The 19,843-nt window shown below is 37.7% G+C and overlaps 1 protein-coding gene across 2 annotated transcripts in view; it reads right to left on the reverse strand.

Moving 5' to 3' along the window:
* Nucleotides 1–10,106: 10,106 nt before the first annotated feature.
* Nucleotides 10,107–19,843, reverse strand: part of LOC117343918 (secretin receptor-like) — a 34,864-nt gene continuing 25,127 nt past the window's right edge. Inside the window, exons 9-14 of one of the 2 annotated variants that reach the window (XM_033906478.1) lie at nucleotides 19,224–19,284; nucleotides 17,005–17,074; nucleotides 16,362–16,447; nucleotides 11,921–12,059; nucleotides 11,509–11,550; nucleotides 10,107–11,247 (exon numbers count right to left, since the gene is read on the reverse strand). In XM_033906478.1, coding sequence (XP_033762369.1) covers nucleotides 10,903–11,247; nucleotides 11,509–11,550; nucleotides 11,921–12,059; nucleotides 16,362–16,447; nucleotides 17,005–17,074; nucleotides 19,224–19,284 — 743 coding nt within the window. In that variant the 3' untranslated portion in view covers nucleotides 10,107–10,902. Of the gene's footprint in view, nucleotides 11,248–11,508; nucleotides 11,551–11,920; nucleotides 12,060–16,355; nucleotides 16,448–17,004; nucleotides 17,075–19,223; nucleotides 19,285–19,843 lie in introns of both variants that reach the window. The other variant, XM_033906477.1, reaches the window with a different exon arrangement.

Here is a 19,843-nt window from a genome sequence, read left to right on the forward strand (position 1 = left end):
GTGATAATCTGTCAATGGGACGCTTTGCAAGGTGTCTGTATGTTTGTGATAATCTGTCAATGGGACGCTTTACATGGTGTATGTATGTCTGTGATAATCTGTCAATGGGACGCTTTGCATGGTGTCTGTATGTTTGTGATAATCTGTCAATGGGACGCTTTAAATGGTGTATGTATGTCTGTGATAATCTGTCAATGGGACGCTTTACATGGTGTCTGTATGTCTGTGATAATCTGTCAATGGGACGCTTTACATGGTGTCCTTATGTCTGTGATAATCTGTCAATGGGACGCTTTGCATGGTGTCTGTATGTCTGTGATAATCTGTCAATGGGACGCTTTGAAATGGTGTCTGTATGTTTGTGATAATCTGTCAATGGGACGCTTTACATGGTGTCTGTATGTTTGTGATAATCTGTCAATGGGACGCTTTGCATGGTGTATGTATGTCTGTGATAATCTGTCAATGGGACGCTTTACATGGTGTATGTATGTCTGTGATAATCTGTCAATGGGACGCTTTGCATGGTGTCTGTATGTTTGTGATAATCTGTCAATGGGACGCTTTGCAAGGTGTCTGTATGTTTGTGATAATCTGTCAATGGGACGCTTTACATGGTGTCTGTATGTTTGTGATAATCTGTCAATGGGACGCTTTACATGGTGTATGTATGTCTGTGATAATCTGTCAATGGGACGCTTTTAATTGTGTCTGTATGTTTGTGATAATCTGTCAATGGGACGCTTTGCATGGTGTCTGTATGTTTGTGATAATCTGTCAATGGGACGCTTTAAATGGTGTCTGTATGTATGTGTTAATCTGTCAATGGGACGCTTTGCATGGTGTGTGTGATAATCTGTCAATGGGACGCTTTAAATGGTGTCTGTATGTCTGTGCTAATCTGTCAATGGGACGCTTTACATGGTGTCAGTATGTCTGTGATAATCTGTCAATGGGACGCTTTAAATGGTGTCTGTATGTCCGTGATAATCTGTCAATGGGACGCTTTGCATCGCGTCTGTATGTCTGTGATAATCTGTCAATGGGACGCTTTGTATCGCGTCTGTATGTCTGTGATAATCTGTCAATGGGACGCTTTACATGGTGTATGTATGTCTGTGATAATCTGTCAATGGGACGCTTTGCATGGTGTCTGTATGTTTGTGATAATCTGTCAATGGGACGCTTTAATGGTGTCTGTATGTCTGTGATAATCTGTCAATGGGAGGCTTTGTATCGCGTCTGTATGTCTGTGATAATCTGTCAATGGGACGCTTTGCATCGCGTCTGTATGTCTGTGATAATCTGTCAATGGGACGCTTTAAATGGTGTCTGTATGTTTGTGATAATCTGTCAATGGGACGCTTTACATGGTGTCTGTTTGTCTGTGATAATCTGTCAATGGGACGCTTTACATGGTGTCTGTTTGTCTGTGATAATCTGTCAATGGGACGCTTTAATGGTGTCTGTATGTCTGTGATAATGTCAGTGGGACGCTTTAAATGATACATGTGTGTGCCTTTTTGTGAGTGCATACAGAGGATTAATCATATGTCCTTGACGTTGTTAGTATGAAAAAGGTTACATCCTTGTTCGATCCACACTGCGAATGGAATTTGGTTCGGGTTGGCCGACCTTTACATGAAACATGTTTTATACTGCTGTAAGCGTCTACAGTTACAAAGCTATATGCATAAATGAATTCACTGTCAGGTAAAATATCTCATTAATATGCCGTGTCTGTCACTACACACCCCACAGGTATCCTGTATATACTATCTATCTCTACACACCCCACAGGTATCCCGTATCTACTATCTGTCACTACACACCCCACAGGTATCCCCTTTACACCCGTCCTTTCCCCAACAGCTACTTCTTATCCCAACCCCCCAAGGATCCTTTTTTGTCCTTAAACCCCCCATTTCCCCTACTATATTGTTAAAAAGGGGGTTTTTAAGGGAAAAACGGGGCCCGATCCTTTGTATACAAAAAACCCCCAACCCATCTATATCTGTCATAAAACCCCCCCCCCGGTTCCCCTATTATATCTGTCCAAACCCCCGGGTTTCCCCTTTTTAATTTTTAAATCTCCCCAATTACCCCACTAATTGTATAACAAAGGATTATCATATTTTCCTACAAAAAAGGTTCCAATCCCTGTCAAACCACACCCCAAGGTTTCCCTTCAACTTATACAAACCCCAGTTTTTATCTTACGTCCATACCCCCCCAAATAAACCCTTTTCTATCCCGTCATAAAATATCCTATTTTACTTCTGTCACTACACACCCCCCAGGGATCCCGTATTTCTATCTTCCTACACACCCCCAGGATCCGTATCTACTATCTGTCACGGACACACCACACAGGTATCCCGTATCTACTATCCTGTCCACGGACACACCCCACGGGTATCCCGTATCTACTATCTGTCACGACACACCCCACAGGGTATCCCTGTATCTACTATCTGTTCACTACTACACCCCACAGGTATCCCGTATCTACTATCTGTTACTACATACCACACAGGTATCCCGTATCTACTATCTGTCACTACACACCCCACAGGTATCCCGTATCTACTATCTGTTACTACATACCCCACAGGTATCCCGTATCTACTATCTGTCACGACACACCCCACAGGTATCCCGTATCTACTATCTGTCACGGCACATACCCCACGGGTATCCCGTATCTACTATCTATCAAGACACACCCCACAGGTATCCCGTATCTACTATCTGTTACTACATACCCCACAGGTATCCCGTATCTACTACCTGTCACTACACACCCCACAGGTATCCCGTATCTACTATCTGTCACTACACACCCCCACAGGTATCCCTGTATCTACTATCTGTCACTACATACCCCACGGGTATTCCGTATCTACTATCTGTCACTACACAACCCACAGGTATCCCGTATCTACTATCTGTCACTGCACACCCCACAGGTATCCCGCATCTACTATCTGTCACTACACACCCCACAGGTATCCCGTATCTACTATCTGTCACTACACACCCCACAGGTATCCCGTATCTACTATCTGTCGCTAACCCAACCCCCGGGCCCCCCCCCCCCCCCGAAAGGGTTCCCCTTTTCTTCTTCCTCCCCAAACCCCCCCGGGGATCCCCTATTACTATTGTCACTACCCAAACCCCCCAAAGGGATTGGGCAAAAACAAAAGGGATCCCCGTATTACTTTGCAAAAAGGTATGTAATATTTGTTCTACCAAAACCAAAGGGGAGTTCTCTTCGTAAAAAAAAGGGTTGATTTAATTAAAACCCAAAGACCCCGTTTTAACGAAAAAAAGGGGGGGTAAATATTTTTAAAACCCCCAAAGGCCCGAAAAGTTAAAAGGGGCCCTTACCATTTTTCCCAACAGGACCCTTTTAATTGTTAAAACCCCCGGTTCCCCTTTTTTGGGTTTAAACCCCCGGTTCCCCGTATTATATTTTTGAAACCCCGTAGTTTAATACCCCCCCCCCCGGGGGTTTTCCCTTTTCTTTGCCCCCAAAAACCCCTTTTAAAGGAAGAATTGTAACCCAAACCCCCGGTTGTTTTACTGTTTAAAAAGGTAGGGGGTTTTAATCGGGATTCCCCCAAAGGGTTGTTTTTTCCCCAAAACCCCAAGATGAAAGTATAAAACAGGTTGTTTAATTTCCCCCCCAAGGTTTTTTAAAAAAAAAGGTTTGGGGTTTTACTAGGGCCCAAAAAAACCCCCAAAGTATTTTTTAAGTTAAAAGGTTTGATAAATTTAAAAACCGGCCCCTAAAATTTACAAAACCCCAAGGTTTTCAAATAGTAAAAAAGGATTATTTAGAAAAAATTTTTTTTAAAAAAAATAGTTTTTTTAAAAAAATTGGGTTCTCTAGTAAACCCCCCGGGTTTCCCGTTTTTTCCCCCGGGGGGGTTTGGGTTTAAAAGCACCCCCCCCGGGTTGATTTTTTTGATGGGGGGCCCCGTACAATGTATCCCCCCAAGGGGTTTATTGGTAAAAAAAGGAATGTTTTTTAAAAAAACCCCCCCGGGGGGTTGTTCTTATTGATTTGGTTTCCCGTTTATATTGAAAAAAGGATTTTGGGGGGGGAAAAAACCCCTATTTTCAAAAAAAGGATGTTTTAAAGTTTTCCCCCCGGAACCCGTTCTTTTTTAAAACCCCCCCTTTCCCCTCCCCGGTCCCCTATCTACACGACTACCCCACGGACCCCCCCGGGTATCCCCCCGTATCTACTTCCCCCCCTTTTTCACTATACACACCCCACAGGTATCCCGTATCTACTATCTGTCACTACACCACCCACAAGGTATCCCGTATCTACTATCTGTCACTACACACCCCACAGGTATCCCCCGTATCTACATCTGTCACTACACACCCACAGGTATACCCTTATCTACTATCTGTCACTACACACCCCCACAGGTATCCCGTATCTACTATCTGTCACTACACACCCCACAGGTATCCCGTATCTACTATCTGTCACTACACACCCCACAGGTATCCCGTATCTACTATCTGTCACTACACACCCCACAGGTATCCCGTATCTACTATCTGTCACTACACACCCCACAGGTATCCCGTATCTACTATCTGTCACTACACACCCCACAGGTATCCCGTATCTACTATCTGTCACTACACACCCCACAGGTATCCCGTATCTACTATCTGTCACTACACACCCCACAGGTATCCCGTATCTACTATCTGTCACTACACACCCCACAGGTATCCCGTATCTACTATCTGTCACTACACACCCCACAGGTATCCCGTATCTACTATCTGTCACTACACACCCCACAGGTATCCCGTATCTACTATCTGTCACTACACACCCCACAGGTATCCCGTATCTACTATCTGTCACTACACACCCCACAGGTATCCCGTATCTACTATCTGTCACTACACACCCCACAGGTATCCCGTATCTACTATCTGTCACTACACACCCCACAGGTATCCCGTATCTACTATCTGTCACTACACACCCCACAGGTATCCCGTATCTACTATCTGTCACTACACACCCCACAGGTATCCCGTATCTACTATCTGTCACTACACACCCCACAGGTATCCCGTATCTACTATCTGTCACTATACACACCCCACAGGTATCCCGTATCTACTATCTGTCACTACACACCCCACAGGTATCCCGTATCTACTATCTGTCACTACACACCCCACAGGTATCCCGTATCTACTATCTGTCACTACACACCCCACAGGTATCCCGTATCTACTATCTGTCACTACACACCCCACAGGTATCCCGTATCTACTATCTGTCACTACACACCCCACAGGTATCCCGTATCTACTATCTGTCACTACACACCCCACAGGTATCCCGTATCTACTATCTGTCACTACACACCCCACAGGTATCCCGTATCTACTATCTGTCACTACACACCCCACAGGTATCCCGTATCTACTATCTGTCACTACACACCCCACAGGTATCCCGTATCTACTATCTGTCACGACACATCCCACAGGTATCCCGTATCTACTATCTGTCACTACACACCCCACAGGTATCCCGTATCTACTATCTGTCACGACACAACCCACAGGTCTCCCGTATCTACTATCTGTCACCAACAACCCACAGGTATCCCGTATCTACTATCTGTCACCAACACCCCAGAGGTATCCCGCATCTACTATCTGTCACTACACAACACACAGGTATCCCGTATCTACTATCTGTCACTGCACACCCCACAGGTATCCCGTATCTACTATCTGTCACGACACATCCCACAGGTATCCCGTATCTACTATCTGTCACTACACACCCCAGAGGTATCCCGTATCTACTACCTGTCACTGCACACCCCACAGGTATCCCGTATCTACTATCTGTCACGACACAACCCACAGGTCTCCCGTATCTACTATCTGTCACCAACACCCCACAGGTATCCCGTATCTACTATCTGTCACTACACACCCCACAGGTACCCCTTATCTACTATCTGTCACTACACACCCCACAGGTATCCCGTATCTACTATCTGTCACTACACACCCCACAGGTATCCCGTATCTACTATCTGTCACTACACACCCCACAGGTATCCCGTATCTACTATCTGTCACTACACACCCCACAGGTATCCCGTATCTACTATCTGTCACTACACACCCCACAGGTATCCCGTATCTACTATCTGTCACTACACACCCCACAGGTATCCCGTATCTACTATCTGTCACTACACACTCCACAGGTATCCCGTATCTACTACCTGTCACTACACACCCCACGGGTATCCCGTATCTACTATCTGTCACTACACACCCCACAGGTATCCCGTATCTACTATCTGTCACTACACACCCCACAGGTATCCCGTATATACTATCTGTCACCAACACCCCACAGGTATCCCGTATCTACTATCTGTCACGACACATCCCACAGGTATCCCGTATCTACTATCTGTCACTACACACCCCACAGGTATCCCGTATCTACTATCTGTCACTACACACCCCACAGGTATCCCGTATCTACTACCTGTCACTACACACCCCACGGGTATCCCGTATCTACTATTTGTCACGACACAACCCACAGGTATCCCGTATCTACTACCTGTCACTACAGACCCCACGGGTATCCCGTATCTACTATCTGTCATTACACACCCCACAGGTATCCCGTATCTACTATCTGTCACTACACACCCCACAGGTCTCCCGTATCTACTACCTGTCACCAACACCCCACAGGTATCCCGTATCTCCTATCTGACACTACACACCCCACAGCTATCCTCTAACTACAATATGTCTGTGTGCAGTTACAGCCTTTAGCTATAGAATATACAGTACATATGTAGCTGTGGGGTGCGTAATGAAATGTCTGTCACTGAACAGTCTGCTATCCATAGATATCAGTGCGCAACTCACATTTTTTGTTTGTTTGTTTTGTTTTTGTTTATGTTTTTTTTTTTTGTTGTTGTTTTTTTTATTTCGGTATGAAAAATATTACTTGTTGTTGAACACGTGGTATTCATAAAACGAGACCCTATCTTAGCCAAGCTTAGTAGCAGTGATTGGATATAGGCCTGGGAATACAGGTTTCATCAATAATGATTGTTTCTATTTAAAGACATTACATTTCGCGATTCATTTCCCATATGTAATACTATATAGGTAATACTGGGATTATTATCGTAGTCAGGGATTAGAGTGATTATAGAAACATAGCTAACAAAGTATGAAAATAGATATATCCTTATAAAGATATCAGGTGAGACGAAGTGTTGTATGTCGCTCACCAGACCGTGACCGCTGGTATGACTAATGTTGTGTAAGGTTATAAAAACACACCTGTAAAATACGTCTTAGACAATGTATGTAAAGAGGTATTTCACAAATATCACTTCATCAACAAAAATATTAAAAGTCATCTAAATAAATGTACATGCACTTAAATATTGCCGGAAACCTTTCGCTTTATTAGATTTGTTTTAAAGATTACACGCTGTCACACCAGCAGTTAAAAAAACTCCTACACGTTCCTTTCACCAATGACGTCAACACTGACTCCAATTTTCATATTACTCATACCGTACCGCCTTAATTTGAATATCTTTATTAATGTTTTTTTCCTGAAATGTTTCAGATAATGCCCTATAGTAATGCTTCATGTATAAATAAGTAGCTTGAATATATGGACATATAATAGAACTTTCCACATAATAAGAGAGATAATTTAGAAAATGTCCATACTGAGAAAAACACCACAAATAAATGCATACATTATATATGGTCCGATTTTACTCAATCTCATTGGCTAAAACATGGTCACGTGGTGGTCAATATTTTGTGATATTAACCAAGGGGTTCTATTTTTAGAAACATCGAGTTAATATTGTGTTTATGACGTCATTATCACTGTGACGTTAAAGTTAATGCCCCAGTGTTTTCCTGTTATAACAGGTTTATAAACAAGTAAAAAGTAAGGACATTTGATTCGGTTACACACTGACCTGGCATTAATCTAAAATATCGGCCTCGGGCTTAGCCTAGCCTAGATCTCGTGTTTAACCATATAAGGCATCAAGACAGTCGCATACACAAAATTGCATAAATTGTACCTTACATCACCTGTGTCAATTCCACTGGGGCACATCTACTGTATCACAAAGCAATATCCATTGTTATCCACCTCGTATATAACGTGTAGTATGGACCGATCTATAGTATAAATGTAGAATTAAAACACAAGCTACGTCTAAGGCCTTCAGAGAGTTTGAAGAACGTTTTATAGACAAGTCTACACATTTAGCCAACACCATGCATCAGTCACAAAATAGACAGCAAAATTGTATTTAGTGTTAGGAGATGTCCATTGCAGTGGGGAATACTACTATTCTTGAAGTCTATTAAAGGTGAATATTTCTTTCAAAGGATGATATTTCCGGGCCTAGTATTATGTTTAAGATTTAGTTTTGTGTAGATAATTGAATATTTGTACCTTACAGTATCAGCTGTCATTCCTATTGTTTACCTGGCTCAGTAAATCCAGGTTTACAAACGTTTCAAATGCACGCATGCCTCACCTATAATTTTATCCCAGTTCCGTTTCTCCTCTTGATTATCAACGCCTCTCTTAGTCTATCCGACATCCTTCGTCCCTACCATATCTATTTTACTCCCTACTTCAAATTCTATACAAATCATGTCACTTCTTTTCCATACTCAGTAACATTATACTGTTTTTCCTCTTCCTCCATCCCAAATATAACTTTCACTTTTCTTTCCTCATTATTGATGGATAGTCGGTATAGAAATGATTAAGTTAACCCCAGGTGAAGGCTTTCACAATCCAAACCATACTTCATAATTCATCAAAAGCCTTCTTTTTACTCACGCATTCTGACATTAGCTAGAACAATATTACCCAACACAATGACATAAATGTTCATTGCTGAAAAGAATAAAGTAAAGAGCATTCAATTCACGTTTTAATCGACATTTAAAATATTCAAATAATTTATATTGGTATAAACATATTATGGACGGCTAGACACAACATATTGATTGTAAACACAATAGTAATTCAATACAAAACAATAATAGTTTAATACTAAACAAAAGTATTGAAACACAAAACGATAGTATTGTAATAATATTATTGTAACACAAAACAATAGCATTGTAACAATAGTATTTCAACGCCAAACAATAGTATTGTAACAATACTATTGTAACACAATACAATAGTATTGTAACAATGGTATTGTAACACCAAACAATAGTATTGTAGCAATAGTATTGTAACACAAAATAATAGTATTTTAACACAAAACAATAGTATTGTAACACAAAACAATAGTATTGTAACACACAACAATAGTAATTTAACACAAACGCACACTATTTTGATTGTCATATACAGTTTAATTAACTATGTTAATGGACATTCGATCTCATTCATTGATTGTTAATGCAAATGAGCACATACATATTTTATACAGAGCTTAAACTTCTTTAAAATAACAACGCACATACAATGAAAATTTCGTTGTTCCTGCTAAACACTCATTCATATCACAGCTTAAACAAGCAGACAGGAGAAGGGCGATTTAAGTAACACATTCAAACAGTATTGAGTATTTACACAACGTGAAATCATTCTCTACATAATTTTAAATGAAATAGAATAAGCCTTTTGAAATGTATAAATTGAATTCTCATATCCTTCAAAAACGTTTGCTTGTGACGCTTTAAACCTGAAGGGTAGTTTTAAGACATTCATTCTGATATGTTAGCATGTATTAACACTTTGGAGATTCATTAAATTAATAAAAACTATTCACATACCCGACCTTTTGTTCTGTCAGTGTTTCAGTGTCACCCCACATTTTCCAGTTGCAATGCTTTAGGACGATCCAGAACCTAAGTTGTAAATTGTTATACCATTTATATTTAACACATTTGTGAGTTGAATATTGTAATTATATGTCATGCTCTTCATTTTGGAGGAAATAAAGGCATTGATAATAATTGATACAGATAACATTTCTTCCATTGCTTGTATTTTGTAGAACTTAAACTGTCTAAACCACTACCGTATTTACTACCTCGACCAAAGCGTTAGATAGACCTCCTATCTACTCGTGATTCAACAACCCCAAGGTCCACTGGTCCCAGTTCTTTAGTCTATACCATTGTTCATATATGCATGCGTATCCGTCTTTCAAAAGTTCCTCTTTTTTATGAATGACGTCAATCACATGGTATGGTTATACAATGTATATAATGCGTATATCATCTGCACACTACACATAAATCAAAGTAAGCATTAATTAAAAAAAAAAGTTATATCAGAATTAGCTCCCTTTGTATGTCATATTGCATACTTAGTATATTACCTTATCTTATGTAAAATGATTAGATTTGAAAAGGATGTAAATCCTATTAAGTATGGTGTCCAATCCTATTGACATATCGAAACTTGGACCACCGTCTAAAAGGGCCCGCTTCATTACTTTGTTATGCAGTCTATGTCTCCATCACTGTGAACCTCGTACTTAAGTCTAATTTGTAACATTTACAAACATTATGCATTTACAATTTTTTTCGTGTAGAACAATTGTCTTGATATCAATATAATTGCGATACCAATATATGACTTCCTACAAAGAAATAACTGATAGAATAGATACAAAATAAAAATACTGAACACATAATCCAAATACCCGTATGCTCTCTCTCTCTCTCTCTCTCTCTCTCTCTCTCTCTCTCTCTCTCTTCTTTCGCTCGCTCACTCAATTAATAGTCATCTGTAATCTATAAAACGCTCATCTTTCGACCCATATCTCTTTGAACGCACCGCCTTCACATGATGATGTCCTGTTCCTGATGCTGACAATTATCACTATTTGATTGAAAGGTAACCATGGGCTCCTCTTCATCAAATTCGGAATGTGAGATTCTGCTAATGTCGCCATTGTGGCCGTTACTAAGCAAAAGTTTTTGATTACAATTTTTGTCTTTATGACTATATCCGTTGAGATGTGGATGAGAGTCTTTTGATTCACCGGAATTTGAGTTCGATATCGCTGACTCTCGTCGTGTACGAGACACAAAAGATGTCACCGTGTTCGACTTCCGGTTTACACTGTCACCACCTGTACGAGAAAGTCGATATCTTCTCCACTTTTTCCGAATCTCTGATTGAACCTAGAATCAGAAACATACACACAACGTTGGCGTCCTCGCTATATTTGTAAGCTTTCGCAAGATTGAAGAAACAGTTTAACAATTAAATCAATTATATCACACTTAAGAAAAATGTGACAAATGTACTGTATATTCTTCCGCCATGTGGTGGTTATAATGTACCCTTTCTGTTTTAAATACAAAGAAAAATATGTCTTAAAAGATACTTTATGTTGTCTAGATCAGGCAATAACTCAAGTGATAAGAATATACGTATACTACCTCTCCGTTGAAGAAGCAAAACAACAGCGTCACAAATAAACCCTGTAGAACAGAAAAAAAAGATAAACGTCAACATAAGTCATTCCTTTAATCCCGAATCGAAAATAATGTATATTATATTATTATGCAATAAAAGTGTAAAAAGACACATTAAAAATGAATAAGACACGCCCAGTGGGTCCATTTTAGGCATACTGTTTCTCATAATGAGATTATAATATTATCTGAATTTGACCTATATTTACATGGTGCTTGTCACAGATTAATCTGAAGACGCTCAATCCCAAGGAACACTTGGTCGTAATTATCTTTTTATTTCTTTATCGATTAACCAATTAGAATGACGGTTCCATTTATGGGTTGGTATGATTTTGTTGTTTTTGTAGATGATATACATATAAGATTGACTTGCCTGGAAGGAATTAAAAAACATCTCAAAATAGAGTTTGACGAGTTCTGCCATCTCACTGACGTCCTCTGGTAGTCCAACAAATATAATGTAATGTACACCGAAAAGGGGGATGAGAACCAATGTCGACTTGGCCAGTTTCCTGTCAAAGTAAGGAAATATTACATGGTAGCCATGGTGATTGACGTTAAACAAAACCGTGATACATAAATGAACACGATAAATACAAGAGAAATATTTTTAGAACTCTGTGCTCAAAGCTATTATATCTGAATCAGTTTAACTTCTTTACATACTAAGTTGAGTAATAGAACCTAGCATTACTTCCAAGTTACAGAGGGTGTCACTTTAACTGATTTAACAGCATCATTTTACCGACGAAATCATTCTCTACGACACAGGATATACGTAGGTACGTTCTAGGTATTTGGAAAAAGCTGTTCCTGTCAATACATACACATTAATCAAAGGTAAATATATTTTATATGTGCAGATTAATCTAAACAACTTTGATTATAATTAGGACATAGCATAAACTTTTAGTGTTAATCTTATTCATTTTACAGCAATCACGAAATATGATATAATCAACTTTTGTTGATTATTCTGGATGGCCAAGTCTGTAAGAGCGCGAAGGATCTTACTGTGGAAGAAAACCGGATAACCCGGAGAAAACAAACATGGTCGGGAAGGTGACCCGATTCCTTTTCACGTTTGACCGCCTAGGTGATTTCACTCTTACAACTTCCTACGTAAAATGTTAGTGTTTGACCTATGTGCCACCGGATCAACAAATAACTATAATTTTAGGTAAACAAATGTTATAGCAAATAATCAAATGTCCTAGGTAATAAGTCCCTCTGGTAACTAAGTAACAGAAGATTATCAATTATCTTAGGTATTATGTATGTATTACAAGCCGCACTGGTAAGTAGGTATAGTTTTCAGATAAACCCAACCTTGTATAGATTATGACAGCGAATATGTACACAGTCAAAATACTCGAAGTTTCTCTGAATATTTAATACATTGCAAATGAAAGTGTTATTGTAATTCAACCTCGCATGTATTTAAGAAACGTTTCTTTTTTTTTTCTTTTTTACTGGTGTGTAAACAGCTAATTTACAGACGCGCGTCATGTAGAGGTATCTGTAAAATTGCAGACCAAATAGAGACTAAGCACGGGAATGTAATCATCATGGGTCAAGTGTTAAGTTACAAATACTTATTGATAGATTGACAAAGTGCTTGTACAAGTCAAGTGTGTATACACAATTGTAGATATTTTAATATGCTTGTAAATCGTATTGGTTCATCCTGGTATATAACCCATCGCTGACCAAAAATCTATTCAATGAAGTATCTTGTTTAGTCATTGAAAAAATAAATGAAAGCGTTTACCTAAAAATAATAATATTTGATACGAATGTAACAGAGAAGAACATCGTGAAACAACTATTATGTCCATAAGTATTTTATTACAGCATTTTATTTTAGGTACTATCTTAAAAGTGTAGCAGTCAAAGGGAGATCACTCTGTTCACAAAATTTACATGTGTGACATGTTACGTTTAACTCTGATATCTGTAACCATAAGTAAATTTTATTTACAATTAATCGCTACAAAACAGTTTCAACATGAGACAACAACCAAAACAAAGTGTTTCAAAAAATTATGCTGTTGAACTATTATATCAAATGCTGAAGAAAATGATATGGGCATTGTCGTCAATTTTTATATAATATAACTTGTATTGTCCGAAATTCAGCAAAAGGTGTTTCAGTAATGATATCCTAACATTTCAATTACCGGCGATCACGAATGATTGATATCACCGATGAGTCGTATTTGATCCCCGATTTAAACGAAAATATGTTTTCATAACAGAGCATATGATTAATTAAATCACTGCCTCCGCTAGGGGTATAACCCGGGGCTTCAGGTTTAATAGTCTAACGCCCAACCGATCGAGATAAAGGGAAATTTTCTCTAGCCGAGCGGTATATCGCGGCTAGTATTTACCAGGGTTACATTTCACCAGGATTATGAGTTCCTGTGATTTTATTAAGATATTGCAGGATATACCGATAGAGGAAATCATACACACCCATACTGTCTAAAGGTAAGCTAAGAATTAACGTAACTCATAAAATATCCAGGGAAGCAATGTTAGTTTGGTATAAATCAAGGAATTCTGACAGCAGTTTTAAAAGACAAGAAAACAGTCGCAATTAATAGCTAAGAAAGAAAAGAAAATATTATGTGCCTCTAGAATCAAACAGAATCGAATAGCGTAAGTAGACAGAAACAAAAAAATTAAAACGAGATAGTTGCAATTTTATTTCGTTCTACCAAAAACAGTTATCGCATAAACAACATGATGCATGCTATTTATATTCTTAATTATTATTCAACTGAAACAAAAACAAAATTAAAAAAAAAACCAAAAAAAACCCATAAATACTCCCATGGTTAATCAGATTTATCTAAGTATATAACGCATTCTTTATGTGCATACTAATGACCACTTTATTTTACAAAGATAATAAAACGAACCAATGAATGAAATTAGTAGAAAATACAATGTAACTAGTTGAACGTGTAACGCAGAAATAAAACAAGAGGTGCACAATTAAAACTACATAATACTTAGAGATTTCTGTGAGAGTGAGTCACCTGCAAGTCAACCACATGACATATTAGTACCTGTTGTAGATCATGCTATATGGCAATGTGTGCTTTGGTCGAAGATAAAGAGCAATATGGAAAAAACACTGACCCATATATTTGTTTAAGGATGAAAGAGAATGATTAAGATAAAATGGGACCTCTGAAATAGTGGATACTGTAAAATAACTTATTTTCGCGTGCGATTAATTTTCGCGTATTTCGCGGGCGATTGAAATTCGCGAAAATCAATAGCCGCGCAAAAGTTTTAATCATAGGTACTGTAGGCATGTTATGGCTGTAACTGGAAAAAATCAAATCGCCACGAAAATAAGTTGTTTTATAGTATTAACCTCATTCAATACAAATCTACTTTACCAACGATTTTGTAATAGATCGCTTTAATGGAAAGTTGTTTTTCGTCGTTTTCGAGGTCGCAATTACAACTGACATGATTGGTGTATCGCCTTTAATTCTTTTCATAATTTAAAACAATATAATGCTCTGTCCGGAATGAGGCATGCATCCTATTATCAGATAACTGCCTATTTTACTCTTAATCATTGTAATTGTCCACATTCTTGTTCAAAAGGTGATTAGCTTAATCACTTGATTTAGTAAACAAAAACTCATTTTTCCTCAGCTTCAAAACCTCTCTGTTGCTTAAAAGAAAAAGGTCGAAGAGTGCTATAGAGTTTTTGTATAATTGTGAAAAGTTAGTTTTACCAGAAATTATTGGTAAAAATGTTTAACGGTTCTTTTGAACAAGTTGAACCAGGTCATTGCCTATATAGGACCAATACGCATTGGTCTTACACCTTATCGTAAAATAGGAACTTACCGAAAAGGAGTTTGGAATGTACTGCGAGAATATCCAGTTACTCCTGTTAGATATTATCAGATTTATCTAACTCTCTAGATAATTTTCAATACCAACCCGATACATGAACAACCTTGTATCTTTTCAAAATTTGGCAATTAACTGTATAAGGTTAGATAAATATGTGTTATCACTAATGGTTGAGTAGAGGAATTAATGGGAGCCGGGAGTCGTTACAGTGAGAGGTGAGTAGGTTTTGGACGATTACACGGGAGGTAGGTCTACTCTGTAGTGACATTTCACGCTAAGTAGGGCACTACCATGCAATTACAGAAGACATGTTTATCATTGTCACTATACACATGCTGTTGTTTCATTTATTTTTTCACTTCTATACTTCACTATTTGGTGAAGTAATATGTATAGCTTAAAACACATTTAATGTAAACCAACTTATTTATCGCATACAGTGAATTAATTTTCGCATATTTTGCGAGCGATTAGAATTCGTAACAATAAATCGCCGCGAAAAAAATTGTTACACATGAAAACGAGAAATTAAGTCGACGCGGAAATAAGTTGGTTTACAGTATGATCATACTGCAAAAATATTCCTGCGTTACATATGAACATTTTGAGGTCTATGGGAGGTAATTCCCACTCAAGAATGTATTCTCGAAGTTTTTGGCTCCATGGAAATGGTAACCTGGTTATATAGTACCACAATAATGATTTAATAATATACACCTAGTGAGCAATGCAATTATTAGAATGAGGATATAAAGGTTGGGTTGCTAAAGATTATATACGGTAGTAGACTTACATGTACAACAGAAAACCTTATTCATTTACAACATCCATAAATACTGGCTAAACTGTGTCAACCCGTGAAATGCCCTATACTGTAGTAAAACGATATACACAGTATGATATTCGATAGAGATACTTACTTGTACCTGAATTGTCTCGCCTCAAATGTGTTGAATGCTTTAAGTTTGGTAAACAGTATTCTTATGGTATTGAGAAAGATGAGGAAGTTGATCTGAAAGTAAAGAATTTTTTTTTTTTTTTTTTTATATTTCTGTAATATGAATGGCCAGTTTATACTTTATATAATAATAATAATAATAATAATATATAATTCTCTGAAACATTTTAGCGTTAATAGAGGAACACTTGCACGTATGTCAGCTTCTATTTCTTTTATCGGAATACATTATTCTTTAAAAAGTATCTCTTAAATCTACCAACGGGTGGTGATTCCGGGAAACTGTAAGTAATGCCATTAAAAGTTATCTGAAAAAAGTAATACTTTTGTTGAATATCATTTCATTATTTGATATTTCTTTGAATTCGGACTTATCATACAGTCTTTGACATGCAATATTATTGTACTGCTGATACCTAAATATTACGTCCTTGTTAACACTTGTAATGTAACGTTTTCAAAATGAGTGCCAGGGTGGAGACATTTCCTGAAGGGGCATATCTCCATCTGATTTATGTTTAAAAATTTAATATTTGAGGTTTTATTGGTTAAAGAGAACGGTTACAGTAATCGTGAATTATCTGTATTTACGACACTATGACGTTACTTACGACAACAGATGCTACGATTGGCCCCCTCATTATCCAGAAATATCCGGCAGTAGGATTGGTATTCCAGCACCTGTAATTACAACAGAGAATACTACTTACATGGACATTTATTATGACATTCATAGTAGCAGTTCTTCTCCCGACCAAGATCTATGATAATGTGATCACAGCCATTTTGTTCCTGAACAGAAGTGCTCCATCAAAAACATCCCTGGATAAAACTTCCAAATATTCTTGTGTATAGTGACACAGGTTCTCAGGTATATACAACTAGCTGTCAATGTTTTCAAATGATGACAGAATTGTGCCCAACAAAATTATTGTATAATTCGAAATTGTCTTGCACAGAGACGGAATTTCACTAAAATTTTGTTGAACATATTATCATTATTTTTCCCCAGCTTTTACTTCCTTACAAAGTATTCTGATTGATGTTGAGTACTTTATCAAAGCATGCTAATAGTATTTATGTTATACATCTCAATGACGACAAACAGGTCACGACTTGAACTATGTTTTCGGATACATATACAGTCAAACCTGTCTATAGCGACCGCCCAAGGGGAGGCAGAAAAACGGTCACTATAGACAGGTTGCCTTTATAGACAGGTCAAAATTATTGCACCAACCAATTTACTTAAAACTGCCATAAATAAATTGTCATTGACCAGGGCATTCAGAAGACCAGTCAGAAGTTAAATAAATGCATAAACTTTATAAATCTGAAGGGTTTAATATTTAATGATTTGTGGACCCAAACACAAAATATAACTCAAAATGGTCTTATGGATAATTTTTTTTATATATTTTGTTCTGAAATAATGCTATGTGTATCTATCAAATTATCCCCCTTTCTTTCATAAATAAAGAAAAAGAATACACAATAATTAATTAATTAATTATATTTGTGTTACTACTAATTATTTTGTGTTATAGTCTTACTTCTTAAAACCAAAATATTTTTTTTTCTGACCCAAATTGAAATCCGGATATTTTTGTCAGTTTACGACTTTTTATTAGTATTGACTAATTAAAGATGGCGGCAGTACAAACGCTAGTACCGACAGCTACGATTAAGAAAGGCATTATTGGCTTTCATGTGAGTAAATCTTGTTGACAGATATGACCAGTGTTTGTTATTGAAGTGATGTATCCTAGTTGTAATCACAAAATTAACTGACCGTGTCAAATGAAGCCACCTGTGCACAGTTGTAATGTAATACCGACACGCATGGTGACCCGACTCCTCTCTTACCGAGCCCCAGGCCAGGGGCAGCTACAGTAATTATAGGCTAACAGGTGGTAGGGGTCTTTTGTTTATATACTCAGGCCAGGGTTGTGGTGGTCCTTTGTTTGTATAATCAAGCCAGGGTCGATGTGTCTGAATTTTCCGGGGATTTTATGAGGGATGACTGCCGAGAGCAGAAGATGGCTGACAGAAATCGGTCGCTATAGAAAACAAATTAGCGACCGCCGTTCCGAAATCACCGGTCGTTAGCCACATTAGACAGGTAGTCGCTATACAGAGGGTCGTTATATAGTAAAATATCACGGGGAATCTTAAAACCGGTCGTTATAGACAGGCAGTCGTTATATACAGGGGGTCGTTAGAGCAGGTTTGACTGTATATCTATATATATATATATCAAGAACAACCAAGAAGAAATTAATCCAGTAAATGTCATTTTATAAAATGACGAATAACATAGCAGTCATGGCAACCAAGATATCAGCCATGTTGCATACACATATTTACAACATAAGCAATATTTTATATATATAGCCAAAATGTTGAGCACATGACGTTTAACTTGAATAGACAACAAAACAAACAAAATAAAACAATAGTATATTCCCAAGTGAACAATCGCAGGCCAAAATATTGTGTTTGGTAAGACACCAAGAAAACAGTACTATTGAATTTAACGAAAAATATATTATCAATGGAAAACTAAGAACAAAGTGTAGATTTACTCATCAACAGCCATAATGAGAATAACATAAGATGGCAGTTATCGGCGACACGCGCCAAGTAAATCTTGTTTGAATTCTGGCAATGTCATGTTCTCAAAATGAGTACCAGGGCTGGTTCACCAAAGGACGCATTCGTCATGATAAATACTGCATATATCTCAGTGATGTATATGTAAGGCGACTAGTATATTTTCTGACGTAGGTATTAACTGTATAATATTATAAGTACTGAGCGCCATACTTACAATATGTCCTCTGATGTAGCCCGTACGATTACCCAGGGTATAACGAACAAGAGAGGCGATACTACAAATAAAAACAATATATATTATAATATTCGTTACCAATGCGTCTTCTGACCTCAGGAAAGTCACATATAGAAAAGTTATACTTTTATTTCCCCCAGAATGCCTAGTTAATGCAACACAGGTCACATATACATGTAAATCAGAAGGTGAATGCGTCCAATATCTTTTTCATGCTATATGAATCGGACTTTAGGTCAATCACTATGTTTAAGTAAAATCAGCAATTGTGAGTGAAACTAACTGCATACTAAAATTACAATAATATTTGTACAATGCTATTTTAAAAAATCATTTATTAGTCAAATATCATTTTACTTTTTGTGTTGGATGATACACACTTCCTACTCTAACATCACTAAGATATAATTTCATACTGTAAACATAGTAACTTCCGCGAGGTTTTTACTTCGCGATTTCGATAGGTAAAATTTACGCGTGGGAGTTATGTCCGCAGGAGGTTAATTTCGTGACCTCGATAAACTTTAAGTGTGGGGTTATATCTGCGGGAGTTTCATTTCGCGATTTTGAACGGTGAACTTTTCGCGAGGGGGTTATTT

The sequence above is a fragment of the Pecten maximus genome, chromosome 15 (assembly GCF_902652985.1).
Source record: "Pecten maximus chromosome 15, xPecMax1.1, whole genome shotgun sequence".
In the NCBI taxonomy this organism is placed as follows: domain Eukaryota; kingdom Metazoa; phylum Mollusca; class Bivalvia; order Pectinida; family Pectinidae; genus Pecten; species Pecten maximus.